At 40.6% G+C, this 18,210-nt stretch overlaps 1 protein-coding gene across 1 annotated transcript in view; it reads right to left on the reverse strand.

Moving 5' to 3' along the window:
• Positions 1 to 824: 824 nt before the first annotated feature.
• RRM1 (ribonucleotide reductase catalytic subunit M1) overlaps positions 825 to 18,210 on the reverse strand; it is a 46,010-nt gene continuing 28,624 nt past the window's right edge. The window contains exons 9-19 of the mRNA XM_075546172.1: positions 16,664 to 16,747; positions 14,928 to 15,089; positions 14,533 to 14,612; positions 11,559 to 11,760; positions 8,426 to 8,575; positions 7,589 to 7,810; positions 6,004 to 6,080; positions 4,827 to 4,962; positions 3,338 to 3,433; positions 2,136 to 2,324; positions 825 to 1,513 (exon numbers count right to left, since the gene is read on the reverse strand). Of these exons, the coding sequence (XP_075402287.1) occupies positions 1,325 to 1,513; positions 2,136 to 2,324; positions 3,338 to 3,433; positions 4,827 to 4,962; positions 6,004 to 6,080; positions 7,589 to 7,810; positions 8,426 to 8,575; positions 11,559 to 11,760; positions 14,533 to 14,612; positions 14,928 to 15,089; positions 16,664 to 16,747 (1,587 nt within the window). The 3' untranslated portion in view covers positions 825 to 1,324. The remainder of the gene's footprint in view (positions 1,514 to 2,135; positions 2,325 to 3,337; positions 3,434 to 4,826; positions 4,963 to 6,003; positions 6,081 to 7,588; positions 7,811 to 8,425; positions 8,576 to 11,558; positions 11,761 to 14,532; positions 14,613 to 14,927; positions 15,090 to 16,663; positions 16,748 to 18,210) is intronic.

An 18,210-nucleotide genomic window follows, 5' to 3' on the forward strand; every position in this document is an offset into this window, starting at 1 on the left:
ATTGGTTCCGACTTTATTTTTTGGTTCCAACTTTTATGGATAAACTGGACCATGTAAAACAGAGCACATTGCCTGGTCCTGCTGTCCTCATAGCTGTTACTGTTTAAGTCCAGCACTGCAACCACTGTGTCCCTCCATCTATTTGAAGACCTTCCATCTTTGAACCTCGACTGCACTGACCATGGTGTCTTTCAGTGGGCAATGGTGTAGGACCTCTACAATGGGTCCGAAGTTAGTAAAAGTAATGTCCAAAATAAAAAGGCCTCTAATTTCTAAAAACAAAACAAACCCGTATTATAGGTTAATTTTAACTATCCCTGAAATGGTTGTAAACTAATTCATATGGGAGCATTGTTGAGGAAACGAATAGGCGAGCATAATCTGTACATAAACTGGAGTGTTCACAGACCTTTTCTCTCGTTTCAGTGATTTTCAATGGCCTTTTTGATGACTTAAATTCAATGTTTTCTGTATCTCAAAATATAACTTACTTCAGTTCTAGTTTTACAAGTTAGAACGACTTTCCTTTTTAAAATTACTACAAAAATCTCTGAGGAATTTTACTAATTAAAGGTGCTAGTGCTTCTTTTACTTATCAAAAAAGGAAGCGTATACCCCAAAAGAACGCACTTAGTGCCATCAAGGTTAAGTATATGTCTATTTGTACACACATTAAAAAGAGTAAGAAGCACATATTAAAACCAGAATTCTATGTAGATTCTAAATAATGCATCTTGATTTTTTTATTGCTGAAGCCTCAGAACAGAAATTCTTTCTCAAAGTTGACACTTGCATGGAAAATAAATTAAGATGAGGCTGACACAGTCATTCAGAAATTTCCTTTATTTGGGAAAATCTAGAGGCCCAGGTGCACAACAAGTCAAAAGAAAACCAGAATGTAACAGGCTTTCTGATGGCTAATTAGATGTCTAAGGACTCGCCTTTGCTCCCTGGAGCCCACAGGTCAAGCAAAACACTAGAGGCACGTTCCCAAACTGCCATCCTAAGAGGCGTGCCTGAGAGGCGATGGAGCCCTACTGAGTCTCTTAAGCACTCCCTATTTGTATGATGACTGCTTTGGTCTTTGTTCTTTTTCGCCTCTAAAAAAAAAAAAAAAGATTTAAAAGAATACTTTGAGAATAATGATAGCAACAAATGTGCTCAACAAAAATGGATGAATTTATGGATTATAAGTTTTACGAGCCTCTAATAAAATGATTTTTTAAAAAGAATACTTTGATTCTTTTTCTATAATAATGTCCAACCGAAACACCTCAGGTACCTATCTGTGAGCAAAGAAGTGTTGGTCTCTTCTGGGCCCTTCTCAGGATCCACACATCAGACACTCTTCTCTGTTCTCCAGAGAACACACCATGGCTGCTGTATTTCTCTCCTTTTCTTCATCTTCTTTCGATGACTTCTCCTTATCTTTCAACTTCTCCTTATTCAGAGTGAATTGGATTGGATTAGCCGCTGGTCTTGTCCTCAAATAATACATCCCAGTCTTCAAACCCTACAAGGGAAGTAAAAACAACCATCAGGAGAAATAATGTGCACAATTACTAGACACTCAATACGAATGGTTAAAATAAGCTGGTCGTAAACCAGCTTAAACTCTCTTCTAAACCTGAAATGTTAATCTGTCAAAAATGTCCAGAGTGTGTAAATTACACAGCTTTTACCCCTAAAATAGGCTTTATCTACTTAGGAAGGCCTTTTTTTTTTTTGCTCCCCTCTAGTCTCTGTTTTGTTTTTATGCATATGACTTCTGACTTGGCCAAAGTTTAACATGTCTGTCTAAGACAAGGAACTATTCAGAAAGCTAGACCGTGTCTCTGTATAACAATAGACTGGGTATGTTAAGGATAAGAAAGATCACTTAAGAATAATGGTAGAGAAATAGGAAAGAAGAAATTTGAGAAATTGAACGAAGAAAAAGCCAACACAACTTGATGAGTAACTTGTGGAGAATAAAGGAAAAGAAGATCATAGGTAAATCCAAGGTTTCGGACCCAGGAATGACCTCACCCTGAATAAAACAAAGGCCTGAGCAAGAGCTAGCTCTGGTATGAAAGCCAGGAGCACGTTACATATTGGATCAACATTTAATAGGGAGCCAGATTTCCGCCACAAACCTGCTTCCAGCCGTAGAAGTGCATGCTAGTAAGCTTGCCATAGTTAGGTTCAGCTATATGTATGTTCAGGGACTGGCTTTGATCGATGAAAGCCCCTCTTTCCGCTGCCATCTTGAGTACAGTTTTCTGAGAAATTTCCCACACTGTCTTATATAGTTGCTTCAGGTCATCGGGAATTTCAGGTATGCTCTGAAGAAGGGAAAACAAATGTGTGTCACTCCATTCCTTTTAACGAAAGCAGCATGATTAATTGAATAACGACCCAAGATTCCAGCCTTGGTTCTATTTCCAGCCAGATCTGATCCTACGATTCATCATAACGTGGTGCTTTTCTCAGGTTTGCCTCTGGTTTAGAAACGAAGTAGCACTCTGGTGATGTGACATAAGTATCCATATTTAACTGATTTCTGACATGGTTTAGAAATAATCAAGAGGAAGGAAAAGTCAGATTCAAGCAGCAAAAAAAAAAAATGACCCTTATGTTTTTCAGAAAATACAAATAATCAGGGCTATCACTCACAGGGAAATGGCCAAGGAATGCAACGAGACAAAATCCTGTAACTCTACGGACTCAATTTGGAAGCCATAAAACGCAGGCTTTCTTAGGTCTAAGGTCACTTGCATCAAAACATGGCTACCGCGACAGCTCCAGGTATCAGAGAAATGGTACAAGAATCTGCGGTGCCAAGCACACCAAGGTTAAGCCGGAAGCCTCACCTCTAGCTACAAATAATTGCTTCTGAGTCTCAACTGCAAATAACTTATTGTGAAACACATCTGTGAGTCTATCTTTTGGGTTATGAGCCCTCAACCTCTACTGTGTGCTAGTTAAGTCTGCCATCTAATTTCAGATTTTATGCCAGCAGTCTTCAAACCTTATTCCCTTTGAAGGCATCTACGGAATTGTTAAAAAATACTGATGCCTGGTTCCTACTTGTAGGCATGTTTTTGAAAATTGCTACAGGCTACAAACTAAGCCAACTGATTCTAATATGCAGAAAAGTCGGGAACCACTGCTTTGTATTAGTGCACAAGCAACAGAAAGAAAAGGCTACCTGAATTTGCGTACTGTCGTAGGCAAACAGTGTTTAGGCACTAACTACCACCCTGAACAGCCACTTTTTCGCTCCACTGCCCGCCCAAAGGAGGATGCACTGCAATGTCCACCTCAGTTCTGACGCTAACTCCTTTTCATCCTGTACCTGGATAGAGCCATTGCTGGCAATAATCTGGTTTTTCATCTCTTCATTCCACAAGCCCCGCTCAGTAAGATCTTTCAGTAAGTGGGGATTCACAATCTGAATGGAAAGGAAGAGATGATGAGAAAGAATTAATAACAAAGACTTACACAGAATCACAAGCCTAAGGCTTACAGTACACTGATGATTCAATATTAGATTGTTTGATAAATACTGTTTTTCATAAAACTGAAAGTTCTACCTATCAAAACAAAAGCTAACGTCCTTTAAGAGCTTGAAATTTTGTTATTCAAGAAATGTAACATGGCACTTGCAAGTGAGAGGATCAGCACTGCCCACCCCGGGTGAGTGCAGGCAAAGAAGAGTAAACACGCCATGACCACCAGAACGAAGCTATCTGTGTTGGAGAAGCACCGAAAGAAGGATGAGAAGCAAGGATGATGAGACTTCGTCTCGTGTACTCGAGGCATGTCAGGAGGAGGGACCAGCCACTGGCGAAGGACTCTTGACTTAATGTGGACTGGCAAAGTGGCTGCAACAATAGGCTAAAGCACAACAATCGTGAGGATGGACCAGGACCAGGACTAGGAAGTGTGGTGTTCTATTGTACACAGGTCGCTATGGGTCTGAACTGATTCAGGGCACGTAGCATAATGAGTCAGAACCAACTCCACAGCACCTATCAAGGTTGAAAAACCTAATGGATGGTTTTGTTTTGTTTTTAATTTTTAAGTGAAAAACAAACTGCCATCGAGTCAAATTCTGACCTCTATAGTATACAGGGTAAAACTGCAACTGTTTATTGGAGTAAAAAACCTCCGCTTTCTCCCAAGGAGCTGCGGGTGGCTTTAAACTGCTCCCCTGCGCTAGCAGTCCAATGCATAAAACATGAACTGTATCCTCTCCAAGCCTTACAAACGTTTATTCCATACTATCAGGAAATTCAAAATTAAAATGCTTTTAAATGTGTGGTCCCTAATCCCAGAATAGTCATCAGAGGGCCTTAAGAACAAACAAACAAAAACCCAGCACTGGTTCAATCTACAATAAAACCTGAATGATAATCACTTATCACTTACTTAAGCATCTAAAGTAGTATATAGATCATGACAATTACAGACTGGCTAACTATCACGTGAACTTTATTATTAAGCTTCTTTCACACACAATCCCAAATCATTCATTCTTTCAACAGATAGCATATGCTTGTTATTTACTGAGGGAAAAAGATGGAGCTTTCTACTCCTGTAAAGAGTCTCTGAAACCCACAGGGGCAGTTCTACCCTGGTCCCACAGGGTTGTTATGAGTCAGCACTGACTCAATGGCAGTGAATTAGTTTGTTTGTTTGTTTGATATGTAATAAAATAATATAGGAAAACATTAGAGATGAAATAACTCACTTTAACACCAGATTTGCCTCCAAGTCAAGAAAGGGAGGGCATACTAACCCCGCGTGAGCATTTGCTGCTAGCATCAGCTTTTTTATCTCACCTGAAATTCTCCTGACAAGACTCTGCGAGTGTAGATGTTGCTGGTATAAGGCTCAATGGACTCATTATTCCCCAGAATCTGAGCAGTTGAAGCGGTAGGCATTGGGGCAATAAGCAGACTGTTTCTGACACCATACCTACAGGAAAGGAGAAGGTGCTGGTCACACAGCTGAGTCCATCAGGAAGGCAGCTGCTTTAGGTAATTGGGGTAAATGCAGGCGCTGGAACATCACACATGTAACTGACTCACAGGACAACTTTATCACATAACACTCCAGGGATGCAATCCATATTATGGCTGATACAGTTCCCATTCTCAAAGGCCAACTCCCCAAATCGAAGGAGCACAATTTGTATGTGGGCAATCCTCACCACAGCGCAGCCCGCGCAGCACTGGGTATCGTAGTGCTTCGTTCGGTATCTTGCCCAGGGAGGCTCTCAATCTCTTCGGAAGAGTTCCCCACTTGTCAAGGCACACACACCGCACCCTCACTCTTTCCTAAGAGATCACTCTGCTAGGCCCCTTCAGGAAACATAATGTGGAAGCAGTCAGAATCTGACACATACTGTCACGATTCTTCATTATCCTGTGAATAGGGCATCGGTCTGATTTCTTTTGTTACCTCTTCAATTTTAAATTCTTAGGTTTAACTTATTCAGTACTGAAGAGGGTGCTTAAGGAAGAAAACACTGACATAATGAGCAAATCTTCAAACTGCCTCAGTTTACCCTACAAAGTTCATCCTAAGAGATACCCTTCTCTATATATAACATTGTTCCTGACCATGCAGCCAGTTTCAAACACAAGTGTGTACTTTTATGTATCCGATAGTTGATGAAGGTCGTCACTCCCTGCGCTACATATCTCACTTAGTCTTAAACTTCTCAAAGACAAAGCCTGATGATCTGCTCTGTGATCCTTCGCCCAATTCACAAATGAAGTTATTTAAAAAAGAAAAAATTCTCCAAGACAATGAGCGTGTTTTTCCTGCCACTCTATATCTATGGGCTCATGCAGAGCAATGTATTCTTACAAAATTAGCCATCAGAGATAAAGCCAGGCCCACTAACAGAGGATAAGTAAGTCTCAAAAGCTAAAAGAACATTAGACATCCAAAGAACAAGGATAAAAGCCCAAACCCTCCTGTCTCACAGCCACTTTGTGTCTCTTCACTTACTTTGCGATCTTCTCTTTGAGAAGTTTCCAGTCCCACAGGTTGGTAGGAGTCACATTCCACATGTCATACTGAAGAATCTAAAGAACAGAAACCACCCACATGTCCGTAAGTCCCTCTACAGCTATTTACATCGATGCCAAAAAGCAAACGACCCTCTGACATCCAAATACACGCTCTAAAACTGGGTATGGAACACAAAATCCAGAAAGTTTCCTACGCAGACTTCCATGTAGTTGTACTGATTAAGAGCAAGTTAAGAAAACTAGGTAAGGTCTTGCCCCTGCCTCAGGTCCCTGCTGAGACCTCTTAGAGGATCAATAATACACAAACCAAAAATCCTATCATTCTTGAAAGCAGGTTGCTAGGATCTATGCTCTTTTACAGTAAAAGCAATAATCTGATCTCAACTTTCTTCAGCTGTCTTAGATTTTCCCCTTGATCAATTTGTTTACTTATCCAAACAATTCCACATTAAACTTCCTAAATAGCAACAACCATGTCAGAACTGAAATTAACATCTAATTTTAAGTGGGGGATCATACTGCTAATAAGGCAGTATGAAAGGCAGGACGCTAAGAAAGCCCCCAAGAGGCCCACCCATGGTGTACACGTGACAGAATCTTTCTGAGTGTGAGTATTATCTGTGAATGACACTGCCCAGATCTATGCAAAGGAGTTTTTCATATGTTAATTAGGGTCCCAAATCAGTTTTTTCATTGATTTTAAATTAATCAAAAGGTAGATTATTTCTGGGCAGCCCTGACTTAATCAGGTACAAGTCCTTAAAAAAAGGCACTAGGCCCTAACTGAAAGGAAAGACTGCTACTGGATTTGGAGAAGCAAGATGCACTTTTTCATCAGCTGCAAATAAATGAATTGGTGATCTTGAAAGACAGCTCTCAGCCCTGGCTGACACCTTAACTGTAGCCTTGTGACAGCCTGAGTGGATGACTCTGCTAAGCTGTGACTGAACTGCTGACCCATGGGAACTGGGAGATAATATGTGTATGTTGTTTTAAGCTGCTAAATATAGCAATAGAAACAAACAGCATTGCTTTTAAGTCATTTTAGCAATGACTAGTTATAAATAAGAGGTTATAGAATACTCTGTACTGCACAGGGCAAAAATACTATTAGCTTCCTATGGCTGGTTTAACAAGTTACTACAAATTCGGTGGCTTGAAACAACAGAAGTTTATTATCTCACAGTTCTGGAGGTTAGAAGTCAAAAATCAAGGCCTTGGGAGAACCACATTTCCGGCAGAAGTTTAGGGAGATTCTGTCCCTTGCTTCTCCCCGTGTCTAGCTGCAGGCTTTCCTAGAAGATGCAGCTAGAGGCTGCATCTCTCCAATTGTCTGTGTCAAAGTGCAGCCTCCTCTTGTCAGGGTCAATTGTGACTGTGACTGGATTGAGGGACCACACAGATTACCCAGATAATCGCTTTCCTTTAACTTAACTTCATTACATCTGCAAAGACCCTTTTTCCAAATACAGTAACACTCACAGATGCCAGGGATTAGGACTAACCATAGTTAGCCTACTACTGGTACCCACTGCTAAAAAGGAATTTTACTCAATACTTACTCCTTTGCTGACTGGACTGCCTTTATAGGTTTCGTATGGACCCTGCTCCTTAGCCAGTTCACAACTGGCTTCCAAAGCTCCATAATAAATGGTTTCGAAAATTTGCTTATTCAATAACTGGGCCTCTGGACTCTCGAAAGGATACCTCATCAGGATAAAAGCATCTGCCAGACCTTGTACCCCAATTCCAATGGGGCGATGGCGCTTATTTGATAAGAAAGCCTTTGTGCCACAGATATAGGGGAGAAAGAGAGAAAACATTACTGAACATAAATTAAAAGTACAATTCTGTACCAAATGACATACACTAACACTTTATCTCTATTTTTAAAAAATGATTTTATTGGGGGCTTGTACAACTCTTACCACAATCCATATATACATCCACTGTGTCTAGCACATTTGTTGCCATCATTCTCAAAACATTTGCTTTCCACTTGAGCCCTTTGTATCAGCTCATTTTTCCCTATCTCTCCATTCCCCCTCCCTCATGAACTCTTGATAATTTATAAATTATTATTATATCTTACACTGCCTAACATCTCCCTTCACCCACTTTTCTGTTGTCCATTCCCCAGGAAGGAGGTTACATGTAGATCCTTGTAATCGGTTCCCCCTTTCCACCCCACCTTCCCTCCACCCTCCTGTATCGCCACTCTCACCACTGGCCCCAAGGGGTTCATCTGTCCTGGATTCCCTGTGTTTCCAGTTCCTATCTGCACCAGTGTACATCCTCTTTACACCATTCCCATAGCCATTTAAAATAACTTTCAGAATTTGATAAAATTCCATCCGCCAAGGACTTCATTACCAAAAAACAAAACAAAAAATTCTTACCTCTGGGATAGGGTAGTAATTTATGTCAATAATTTTATTCAAATTACGAACAGTAACTTTGGTGACTTCAGCCAACTTCTTAAAGTCATATGTGTGTTCTGATGTGACATACATATTCAGCGCCAGGGAAGCCAAGTTACAAACTGCAACCTGGAATGCAAGCGCAGAAAAAAAGAGTAAAGAATTACACGATTTTTATTGCTTCTCTATTTATTTCAATGGCAACACTATGCAGGCCTCTTAACAGTTCCTGACATTAAAATTTCAGTGTTCTCTTCATCATTCTTCAGTCTATTCCTAAATCCCTAGCCCCACTGATTCTACTCACTATTCACATATGTGAGTCGTAACAAGACCAGTGAAATAATAAGTCAGAAAGAAAGAGCCCTCCCTGTGTTCACATGGTACAGTACACAGTTCTAGTGCCAGACACATGCATCCTCTAATCCCGGAACCACCAACCACAGGTAGCCATCTAATGAAAACTTGCATTGCAGAAAGCTCTTCTAAAATCTGCATGCCTATCTCACCCTAGTTTCTGACCCAGACTCTGACAAGACCTTCCTCAGCAACAGAGGATCTAAGCTTGTGAATTCTGGAAAGCAGCTCCCCTGGTGGCTCTACCGATTGTTGTATTTACTACTATACTAGGTGGAGAGCTTCTTTAAGGCAGGTATCATATCTTACTTATTATAATTTTAGCACCCATCCCATCTGGCATCTATTAAGTGCTCAACATTGCGGAATAAACACACCGTTTCCGTTTTGATTCCAACCATCCTTATCTAGTCTCTCAACTCAGAGTGTCCTAACTGGATTCTTTGATGCTCTACTCCATTCTACATGTCACCAAAGACCCATTTTTTATTTTATCAGCTTTCCCTTCCCCAACAGCCCTCCCCCATAACCCTGATAGACTGTACATTGCTATTATTTTCATCTCTCACACCAACCGCTCTCTCCTTTGCCCCATGTTTTATGTTGTTCTTCCTCCTGTAGAGGGGTGCATGGTTATGTGTCAATCATTGCGACTGGTTTCCCCCTTTCTCCCTTCCTCGCCCCTACTTCCCCCTACCCTTCTGGAATCACTATTTCCTCTCCTTTCCATCATGAACTCCCATCCCTTTCAATATCTGTGTACATGTTCCGGTCTAGTCTGAATTGAGAAGCGGCACTGGGGAAAGACCCATTTTCAAAAGAATGAGCTCACATAGAAGCAGCTCTGCTGGTACTGTGGTTAAAGCACTTGACCAACAAGAAGGTCAATTATTCAAACCTACCAGCCACTCTGCAGGAGATAAACGGGGCGGACTGCTTCTGTCAAGCTCAACAGCCTTGGAAACCCTATGAGAGCAGTCCTATGCTGCCCTACAGGGTCATTATGAATCGGAATCACCTCCACAGCAGGTGGTTTAGTTTGGGGTGGATCACATCTGTCTAATAAAAGCTTAAGTGAAAAACAACATAGGAAAAGACGCCAGAGAATGTAGGGACAAAAATGAAAGGTGTCACTTCAAAGTAACTATTAAGGAAGGCCTCACTGAGAATGTGACATGTGAACCAAGAGCTAAAAATGGTTAGGGAGCAAACCAGGTGAGGAGCATTTAAACATTCAGGGAAGAGTAAGCTGCAACTGCAAAATCCTGAGGTCCAGCGGCAGCACATGTTTGACATTTCTGAAACTAGCAGGGCTAGAGCCCAGGAACAACAGGGGAAGTACAGGTAGCCAGTTGTATAAGGCGTTGTAGGGTTACTCCGAATGGAAAGGAATAACACAGTGATACATGCTAAAATATAATTAAGTTCTGAAAACATTCAGTGATATGAAAGAAGAAAAACACAAAAGGCTACCTATTATGTAAGGCCATTTATATGGGATGTCCAGAATAGGCAAAACTGTCTAAATAGATCATAGATCGGTGCCTGGGGAAACAAGGAAATGGGAATGACTGCTAATGGATATAAATAGGGCTTCAGTCCAGGTTGAAGAAAGTGTTCTAGAGTTAGGTAGCATCGCTACTTTAATACACGTCAATTCCCTCCGAGTAAGTTTATGTGCAACTTGAGCATTACGTTTAACTTATACCCTAGTTAAGTCCTGAGGTTTCTTTCTTTGTATTGAAGAACCCTGGTGTGCAGCAGTTAGTGCACAGAAAGGTTGGCAGTTTGAAACACCCTGTGGCCCTGCAGAAAGGCCTGACCGTCTGCTTGAGCGAACTGCAGCCTAGAAAACACTATGGGACAATTCCCGTCACATGGGGGCACTGTGCGTCAAAATGGACTCAACAGCTATTAGCAATACTTTTTTTTTTTCAACTCTAGAAGGCCAGCTCCTTCCTTATCTGTATAGTAAATTTAATCCAATAACCTCAGTCTGCCATCCAACCATTTCAATAACTCCTTAGGTAGACCTCCCCATCTACAATCTCTTCTCACCCCAAGACACTCTTTCCAGAAATAAGAAACATCTTTCTCATCCTAGCATCTTAATACTATTTTCCTTAAGAAACCTATAAGGGTGCCTCCCTGAGATACAGACGGTTAGATCTCAACTACCTCTCTTCATCTCTCCATATACCAAGGTTTAATGTATGTGCTCCACCAGTATAAATGTGTATTTGGCACATAACCTACCTCTACCTCAGGTGTGCTATGTGATCTGTTCTTCATAAATGGAATAAAACCTCTCACAAAACACTGTCATTTCTGCAAATGCCAGCCCCATCTTTAGCCTTGTCTCTTCTGTAAACTCTCCTATGAGATTTAAGATTAGAATTCTGTCTGACCCTTTACTGAAGGATGTCCCACACGCTGATATACTTTCATCTGAAAGAGCTTCTGGAGAAATTTGTGTTTATCTTCAACTACAATAGTACATTGCAATTGTTTTCAAGTAAAAATTACTATAAAAGATAGGCAGAAAAAGCCATCTTTTTACACAATTTATATGCTGAAATACACTTAAGAGTACAAATCATGCCATCTTTAAAACTTCTCATCGGCTACATAAGTGCCATTTTGCTTATAAACTATGAAAACGCCTTTCCCCCATCGCAGTGAAATTAAACAAGGGATTTGCATGCAATCACTGCTACAGTCCCTCAGTACCTTAAGCAGACGTTTTTCTACCCACCTCATCTTTGCTGGTATACTCTACTATTTCTGTGCACAGGTTGCTGCTTTTGATGGTGCCCAGGTTCTGCTGGTTGCTCTTCCGGTTACAAGAATCTTTGTAGAGCATGTACGGGGTCCCTGTCTCTGTCTGAGACTCAATGATGGCATACCAAAGCTGCTGAGCTTTGACAACTTTGCGGACACGACCCTGTTTCTCATAACTGAAAGGCAAAGCTACTTGTTTTAATATTTATACACTAAGAAAAACTGTATTACAGACAACTTGAAGAAAAGGCACTAAAATATACAATTACTAACATTCTTAAGTTTTTCCACTTAGGAAAGTCAGGCATCTTGAAATCCTTTAAATGGATTCCAATCTAGCTAAATCAATAATACTGTTCAGAACTAAAAGAAAAAATAAAGTAGCCAAATCTCACGATAATGTGCTATTTACAGAGCTATCAAAACGTGTGTCCTCATCTCACACACTTCCTAAGTCCAATATAAAGCATAACTTAGTTTATCAAATGTATTGTATGGCAAAGCAAGACAATAACCCTCATAGTTTTGGCCTTATTTTTTGTAAGGACCAATTTAAAAATCTTAGCACCTATTTACATATCCAAGAGTTTTAAGAAAGAAGGAATGAGCCAAAATTTTGGTAGAGAATCAGGGGCCAATCCTGACCAAAACGAAATTACCGTATATACTCGAATATAAGCCGACCCGAGTATAAGCCGGGGTACCTAATTATTACCTGGAAATCAGAAAAACTGATTGACTCAAGTATAAGCCTAGCATGGAAGATCCAGAAGCTATTGGTGAGCTTCAATAATCAAAACAAATGAAAATAAAATTACTAAAAATTGAGACATTAGTGGGGTAATGCATTTAAATATTTATTCTAAACAAAAAACATAATTAAAAGGACAAGTCATTTAACATTAGTAACCCAGCACAGTAAGAGAAAAACAGGTTCAACAAAAACAATAAGTTATCAACAATGATACCTTAAAGAGTACTATTCCCTGAACTCAATCAGCAACCAAGCTAAAATGTAAAGAGTTAAAATCCTTCAAAACTGGATTCCTCATCATCATCCGTATCCCAATGCAGAGCTACAGCTGGTGTGAGGTCATCATAGACAGACTGCTGTCATTTTCATACAAAGCGCAGTCTTCACTGCCATCCATAGCACTTCTAACACTACATTTCTGGAAGGTACGTCACACCATGTCTTCTGGAATGTCTTCCCATGCATCTCGAACCCACTTTTGCTATTAACTATGTCAGGCTTCATGAGATTTCCTCCTTTTGTTAGTCGGGCTTGACCAGATGACATCCATTCATGCCACATCCTTCGCACACGGTCTTTAAAAGGCTTATTCAAAGATACATCCAGAGGCTGCAGTATAGATGTAAGCCCACCTGAAATAATGGCTAAAGTAACTTTACTAGATTTTGCCAATTTTTGCTGTCATCCGATAGGTGGGCTCTGAACATATCCCAAACAAGTAACAATGGCTTTTTCTTTAAGGCTGCTCCTGGTCGTTGGTTCCAAATTTCTTCCAGCCATTTTTTTGTTCCGTCTTCACCCATCCAGCCTTTAACATGTGCGCGCACACAGCAAATTGATCTTTTTAGGCAAGGTCTTTCTTTTAAAAATAATGACAGGATGCAGCTTAGTTCCATTAGCCAAACATGATGGAACAATTGTAAAGTGTTTTATTTCCTGTGGCTTTGAGAAAAATGTTTTTTTCTCCTAAACTTGCCACAGTTCTGTTGCTTGGAAGATCAAAAGTCATGGCAGTTTCATCCATATTCCCAATATCTGCCCGGTCATACTTATAAATCCTTCTTTGTTTTATAATAAATGACTGGAAGGACAATTTTTTTTGCAAGGTCTTGTGGCAATTTCTGGGAAATCTTTGTTCTTTGTCTCAAACATAGTAGGCTAAACCTATTCATTAAGTGGGTACACCATCCTGCTGACACAGCAAATTTTTCAATGCCCGGTGCTTTATATTTGTCATCCTTAGCCATTTGTAGAGCACGTATACGGATTCCCATGCATGTTACGCAGTAACCATTTTGACGACACTCCATATGCAATTCACTCTCTAGAGCCTCATAAAAAGACGTTCAACCACAAAGAGCTTTTTTAGCTTTTGGAATCTGTTGCAAGTCAACCTTCATTTTCTGCCATTTTGAAACCAGCCTCACATGACTGGCGTTTTTGTTTTGGTTCAAGAGTATCCATTTCTGACAGGATAAAAAACCAAGACTTTGAAAAAGAACTTTCATGGTAAACACACACACACACACCACCACCACCACCACCCCGACTTGTTAGCCGGGAGGAGAGGGTGGAGTCCGTGCAGGCGGGGGATGCAGGATATGAATTAACACAGAGACCAGAGGGGAGAGACGGAGTGTAGCCAGACACATCCTTACCAGTTCAGCTGCCGGCGTAAGTGAATCACTATGGATGCTTCTGTGAATTGGAGCTGTCCACGACATTGGACAGCTCTGATTGGTTAGATGTGAGTAAACAAACATTCAAAGCCCTGTAGTGTCAGCGGGGCTTTGAATGAACAACGGAGAAACCGCAATCACCCGCGAGATTAATGGGTGTTCTTCCCGTTACTTTGTGGGCCCCCGGCGAGATGTTACACCTCACCGGGGTACCACTAACCCTTGTATAAGCCGATCCCCAGTTTTTCAGCACACTTTTTGTGCCGAAAAACTCAGCTTATACACAAGTATATACGGTAATCACATTCTTGCCTAAAAGTTTCTGAAATTTTCAAGACTTGCTAGTGAGTGGTATACTTTTGAATCTGAATCATCCAAGTAAGAGAAACATTATGAGGGAATTTAAAAAAATTAGTGGAAAAATTCTATTATCTTTTCATACAGTTTTTCTATACGTTTTTTGAAGCACTTGCTCATAGTTAAAACATGTTCAGATTTCTGTGGTATTCTCAGACCTTTCATACAGCTTCTCAAATTCCTCTCCCCAAACCTCATCCAGACCAGGACATTCATTTGGACACATCAAGGACCAGTCCTACAAAGCAAAAAACAACACCAATGAAAAACTTCAAAGAACCAGCCACAGGCCACTAAAAATTCTCTAAGAGATGGGTGCTTTTCCAGGCTCTTTTTGAATTTTGCTGTGGAAATAACTTTAGGCTCAGGCCAAACATTTAAGTTTGAACATTTAGGCAAAACAGTATCACTTTAGGGAATAAAATGAAAAAGAAAAGGATGGTAGCTCTTAATTGCTCAGAAAGCTTTCTGTCCATGGCATCACACTTCAGACGACTGAAGAAGAGAAAGCTCTTACACACATGACTGTTAGTAACAGGTACTCAACTCTCACCTGATTAGTCTCCACTCGTTTCATGAAGAGATCCGGAATCCAAAGCGCAAAGAAGAGGTCTCTGGCACGCTGCTCTTCCTTTCCCGTGTTCTTCTTTAAATCGAGGAACTCAAAGATGTCTAAATGCCAAGGCTCCAGGTAAATAGCAAATGCTCCAGGGCGCTAATAGTAAATAGTCATTCTTTTTAGAATCAAAATGAAACATGAAAAACATCCTATTTCCTAAAGCATTTTTATAACATTTCCTTTAATCTTCACTATAATGGATGAATTAAATGATAGTATAAAAAAGTACCATGAAAGTTTTGTGGGGGAAAAAAGGTTTTTGGGTAGCAATATTTTCCTTACCATTCCAGGAGGAAGAAAGAACAATTGAAAAAATTGAAGAACAATTGACAAAGAAAATGTTGACCAAGATTAAATAACTCATCCAAAGTGCTACACCCAACTTGATAGAGCCTGCTGTTTGTTTGTAGTTGAATTTACTTTCTGCTCTGAGATGCACGTAAAGGGCAAAGAAAATGTTTTTAACTTTGACAATTTAATAAAGCTGGGCTCTTTATTAAAGATCAAAGTGTCTTATGAGGTGATGTGTCTTATCAAGGTCTTCACAGATGATTATTTTAAGTATGTCAGAAGGAAATTAATGAGCTAACATGATTGGTGTGCCTATATATCTCAAAGGGACAGCCACAAGCCTTAAACTACCCTGTTGATAACACTGAGTGGACAATCATATTTTTTAACCATATTTTTCTCTGTGTATAACTGAGCAGGTTTTTGGTTTATTTTTAATAGAAAATGTAGAAAATACACATTGCAACTTCTATTTAAGGCTATGTAGTAAGAGTTCTAACTTAATAAATTCTTTATAAATAAAGCATCCAATAGAAAGACTGACTAATGTAGTGGCTCTGTGGAGCCAGAGGCACAGTCTACGTGAGTAGGAATGACAGGCAGAGACTCAGTGCAGATACGCACAAGGAAATCTGGAGGATGATGGAAATGATCTATATCCCAAGTGGAGTGGTGAGTCTACAAATGTATAGATTTGTCAATACTAATCAAACTGTACACTTAAAGTACAATCTATACAGTTTAAAGCAACTGATATCTCAAGAACTAATTTTTAAAGTTAAATGGAAAAAAGGCAAATAATTGCAAACTATACACTACTGAACCATCTCACTGTTCAATGGCTAAAGCTTTTCAGTTCTTTTTTTTTTTTTCACAAGAGAAAAGCTTGTAGTTAGTTCAGGGATCGTTTGCTGGCCCTTAGGAGCGTTTTCCAGTCCAGTCTGTTGGGGCACCACGCCCTGGCCCCAAAGTCCACTTTCAGCATTCCCTGGGGACCTTGCCACTCCATTCCCTTGCTGTTCCGCTGCACTCCCCCAGTGATTTGCCTCGGTGTGGTGGGATCAGGTCAGGTGCAATTCCCACACTGTGTCTCCGGTGCTGTCCCCTGTATCGCCCTTAGTCACTGATTGGCATCATTTCTCATAGTGGGGCCAGCCATGTTGTTCTCTCTGTGGACTGGTTGCTCTACTCAGGAACATCATCATCACGGCCTCGTGGGCCAGGCTGTGCTCCACTCTCTCCTCCTGCCCCTTCATCTTCTCCCGTGTGCTCTGATCAGATATGTTCATCTCCCGGAGCTGCAGAGTCAATGTCATCCTTTGGAACAAATTCTTTTCGGGGGAGGGGATTTTTCAGTTGTTTCAACTATGAGGACATACCTTGTTCCCACCTTGATCCACATATCGAGCTGTGTTGTTATACACTCTCAGCATCGGTACAAGGCCATTGGAATTGCCATTAGTCTGGAAAAAAAAAGGCCAAGAATAAAGGCATCTGGAAAGACAGAAAGAAAGGAGCTCTGGTGGCATGTTGGGTTAATCACTGGTCTGCTAACTGAAGGGTCAGCAGGTCAAGCCCGCTAGCCATGACAAAGAGAAAGATTAGGCAGTCTGCGTCTCTCTGTCCTGTAAGGTTGCTATGAGTCAAATGGACTTGATGGCAGTGGGGGCAGAGACTGAGAGGGCTGAGCAAATAGAATAAAATAGTCCCCAAAGTTAATAAATGACTCCCAAACTTTTGTACTTTCCTGATTTTAAGCCATGCAGTATGCCCTTGTTCTGTTCGCACATGTGCCTCTTGATCCGTGTAGAGGTTCCACATGAGAACAATGTAGTGTTCTGGTATTCCCATTCTTTTCAAGGCTATACATAGTCTGTTGTGGTCCATGCAGGCAAATGCCTTTGCAGTCAATAAAACATAAATAAATATCTTTCTAGTATTCTCTACTTTCAGCCATAATCCATCGAACACCAGCCATGCATGATATCCTAGGTTCCATGTCCTCTTTGGAATCTGGCCTGAATTTCTGGTAGCTCCATATCAATTTACTACTGCAACAATTGTTGGATAATTTTCAGCAAAATTTTACTTATAAATAATATTAATAATATTGTTTTATAATTTGAGTATTCCGTTGCATCACCTTCTGTGTTAAGACAGGGTTTTCTAGAGAAAGAAAACTAGGACACTTATAATTTTATATAAATATATGGGTATATATATATGGATAAATATATAGAGCAGGAAGGAAAATAACAGTTAACTAGTCCACACAGCAATACAGAGCACTCAGGTCAACTCACTTCTACGGAGCAGTTAATATACTGGAAGTCCTTCAACTTACAAGGGCTGCTGGGTCCAAGGTCAAGGAAGCAGACAGCTGAGTCTTCCTTATTGCAAGGCCCGTAAAGTCCACCCACAGGCAGCAAAGAGCAGGCCAGGTTACCAACAGTCAGCAGTTCAGGAGCTTAATGAAGCAGGCCAGATGGGATAGCGAACTCAAGCATTTCAAGACAAAAGGATTGACCAGCCTCAAGCTCAAGCGATGTACATACCAGCAGCATGGCAAAGCAGGTCTTGAAGGAACCTCAAGCTCTAGCTACATAACCCACAGGTGATTGGCTATCCCACAAGTAGTGTAGCTCAGAAGTTGAGGCAAAGACTAGCTAAAGCAGCCGTGGTCTAGTCACCTGAGAACAAGACAGAGGGGTGGGCCTTGCCAAGCTATCTCTTTGCCCTCCAATCAAACTGCAACCTGATTAATCCCATATGTTCCTATTGGCCAGAATGGTACATTAAACCTACCTATCACAGTCCACTCCTTGCCAACTCCGCAACTGCATGCAATTCTTTACCATATATAACTTCCAGACATTAATGAAACCACACTTACACCTAACATCATACATGAACAAAGATATTCAAT

The sequence above is a fragment of the Tenrec ecaudatus genome, chromosome 4, assembly GCF_050624435.1.
Source record: "Tenrec ecaudatus isolate mTenEca1 chromosome 4, mTenEca1.hap1, whole genome shotgun sequence".
Classification (NCBI taxonomy): domain Eukaryota; kingdom Metazoa; phylum Chordata; class Mammalia; order Afrosoricida; family Tenrecidae; genus Tenrec; species Tenrec ecaudatus.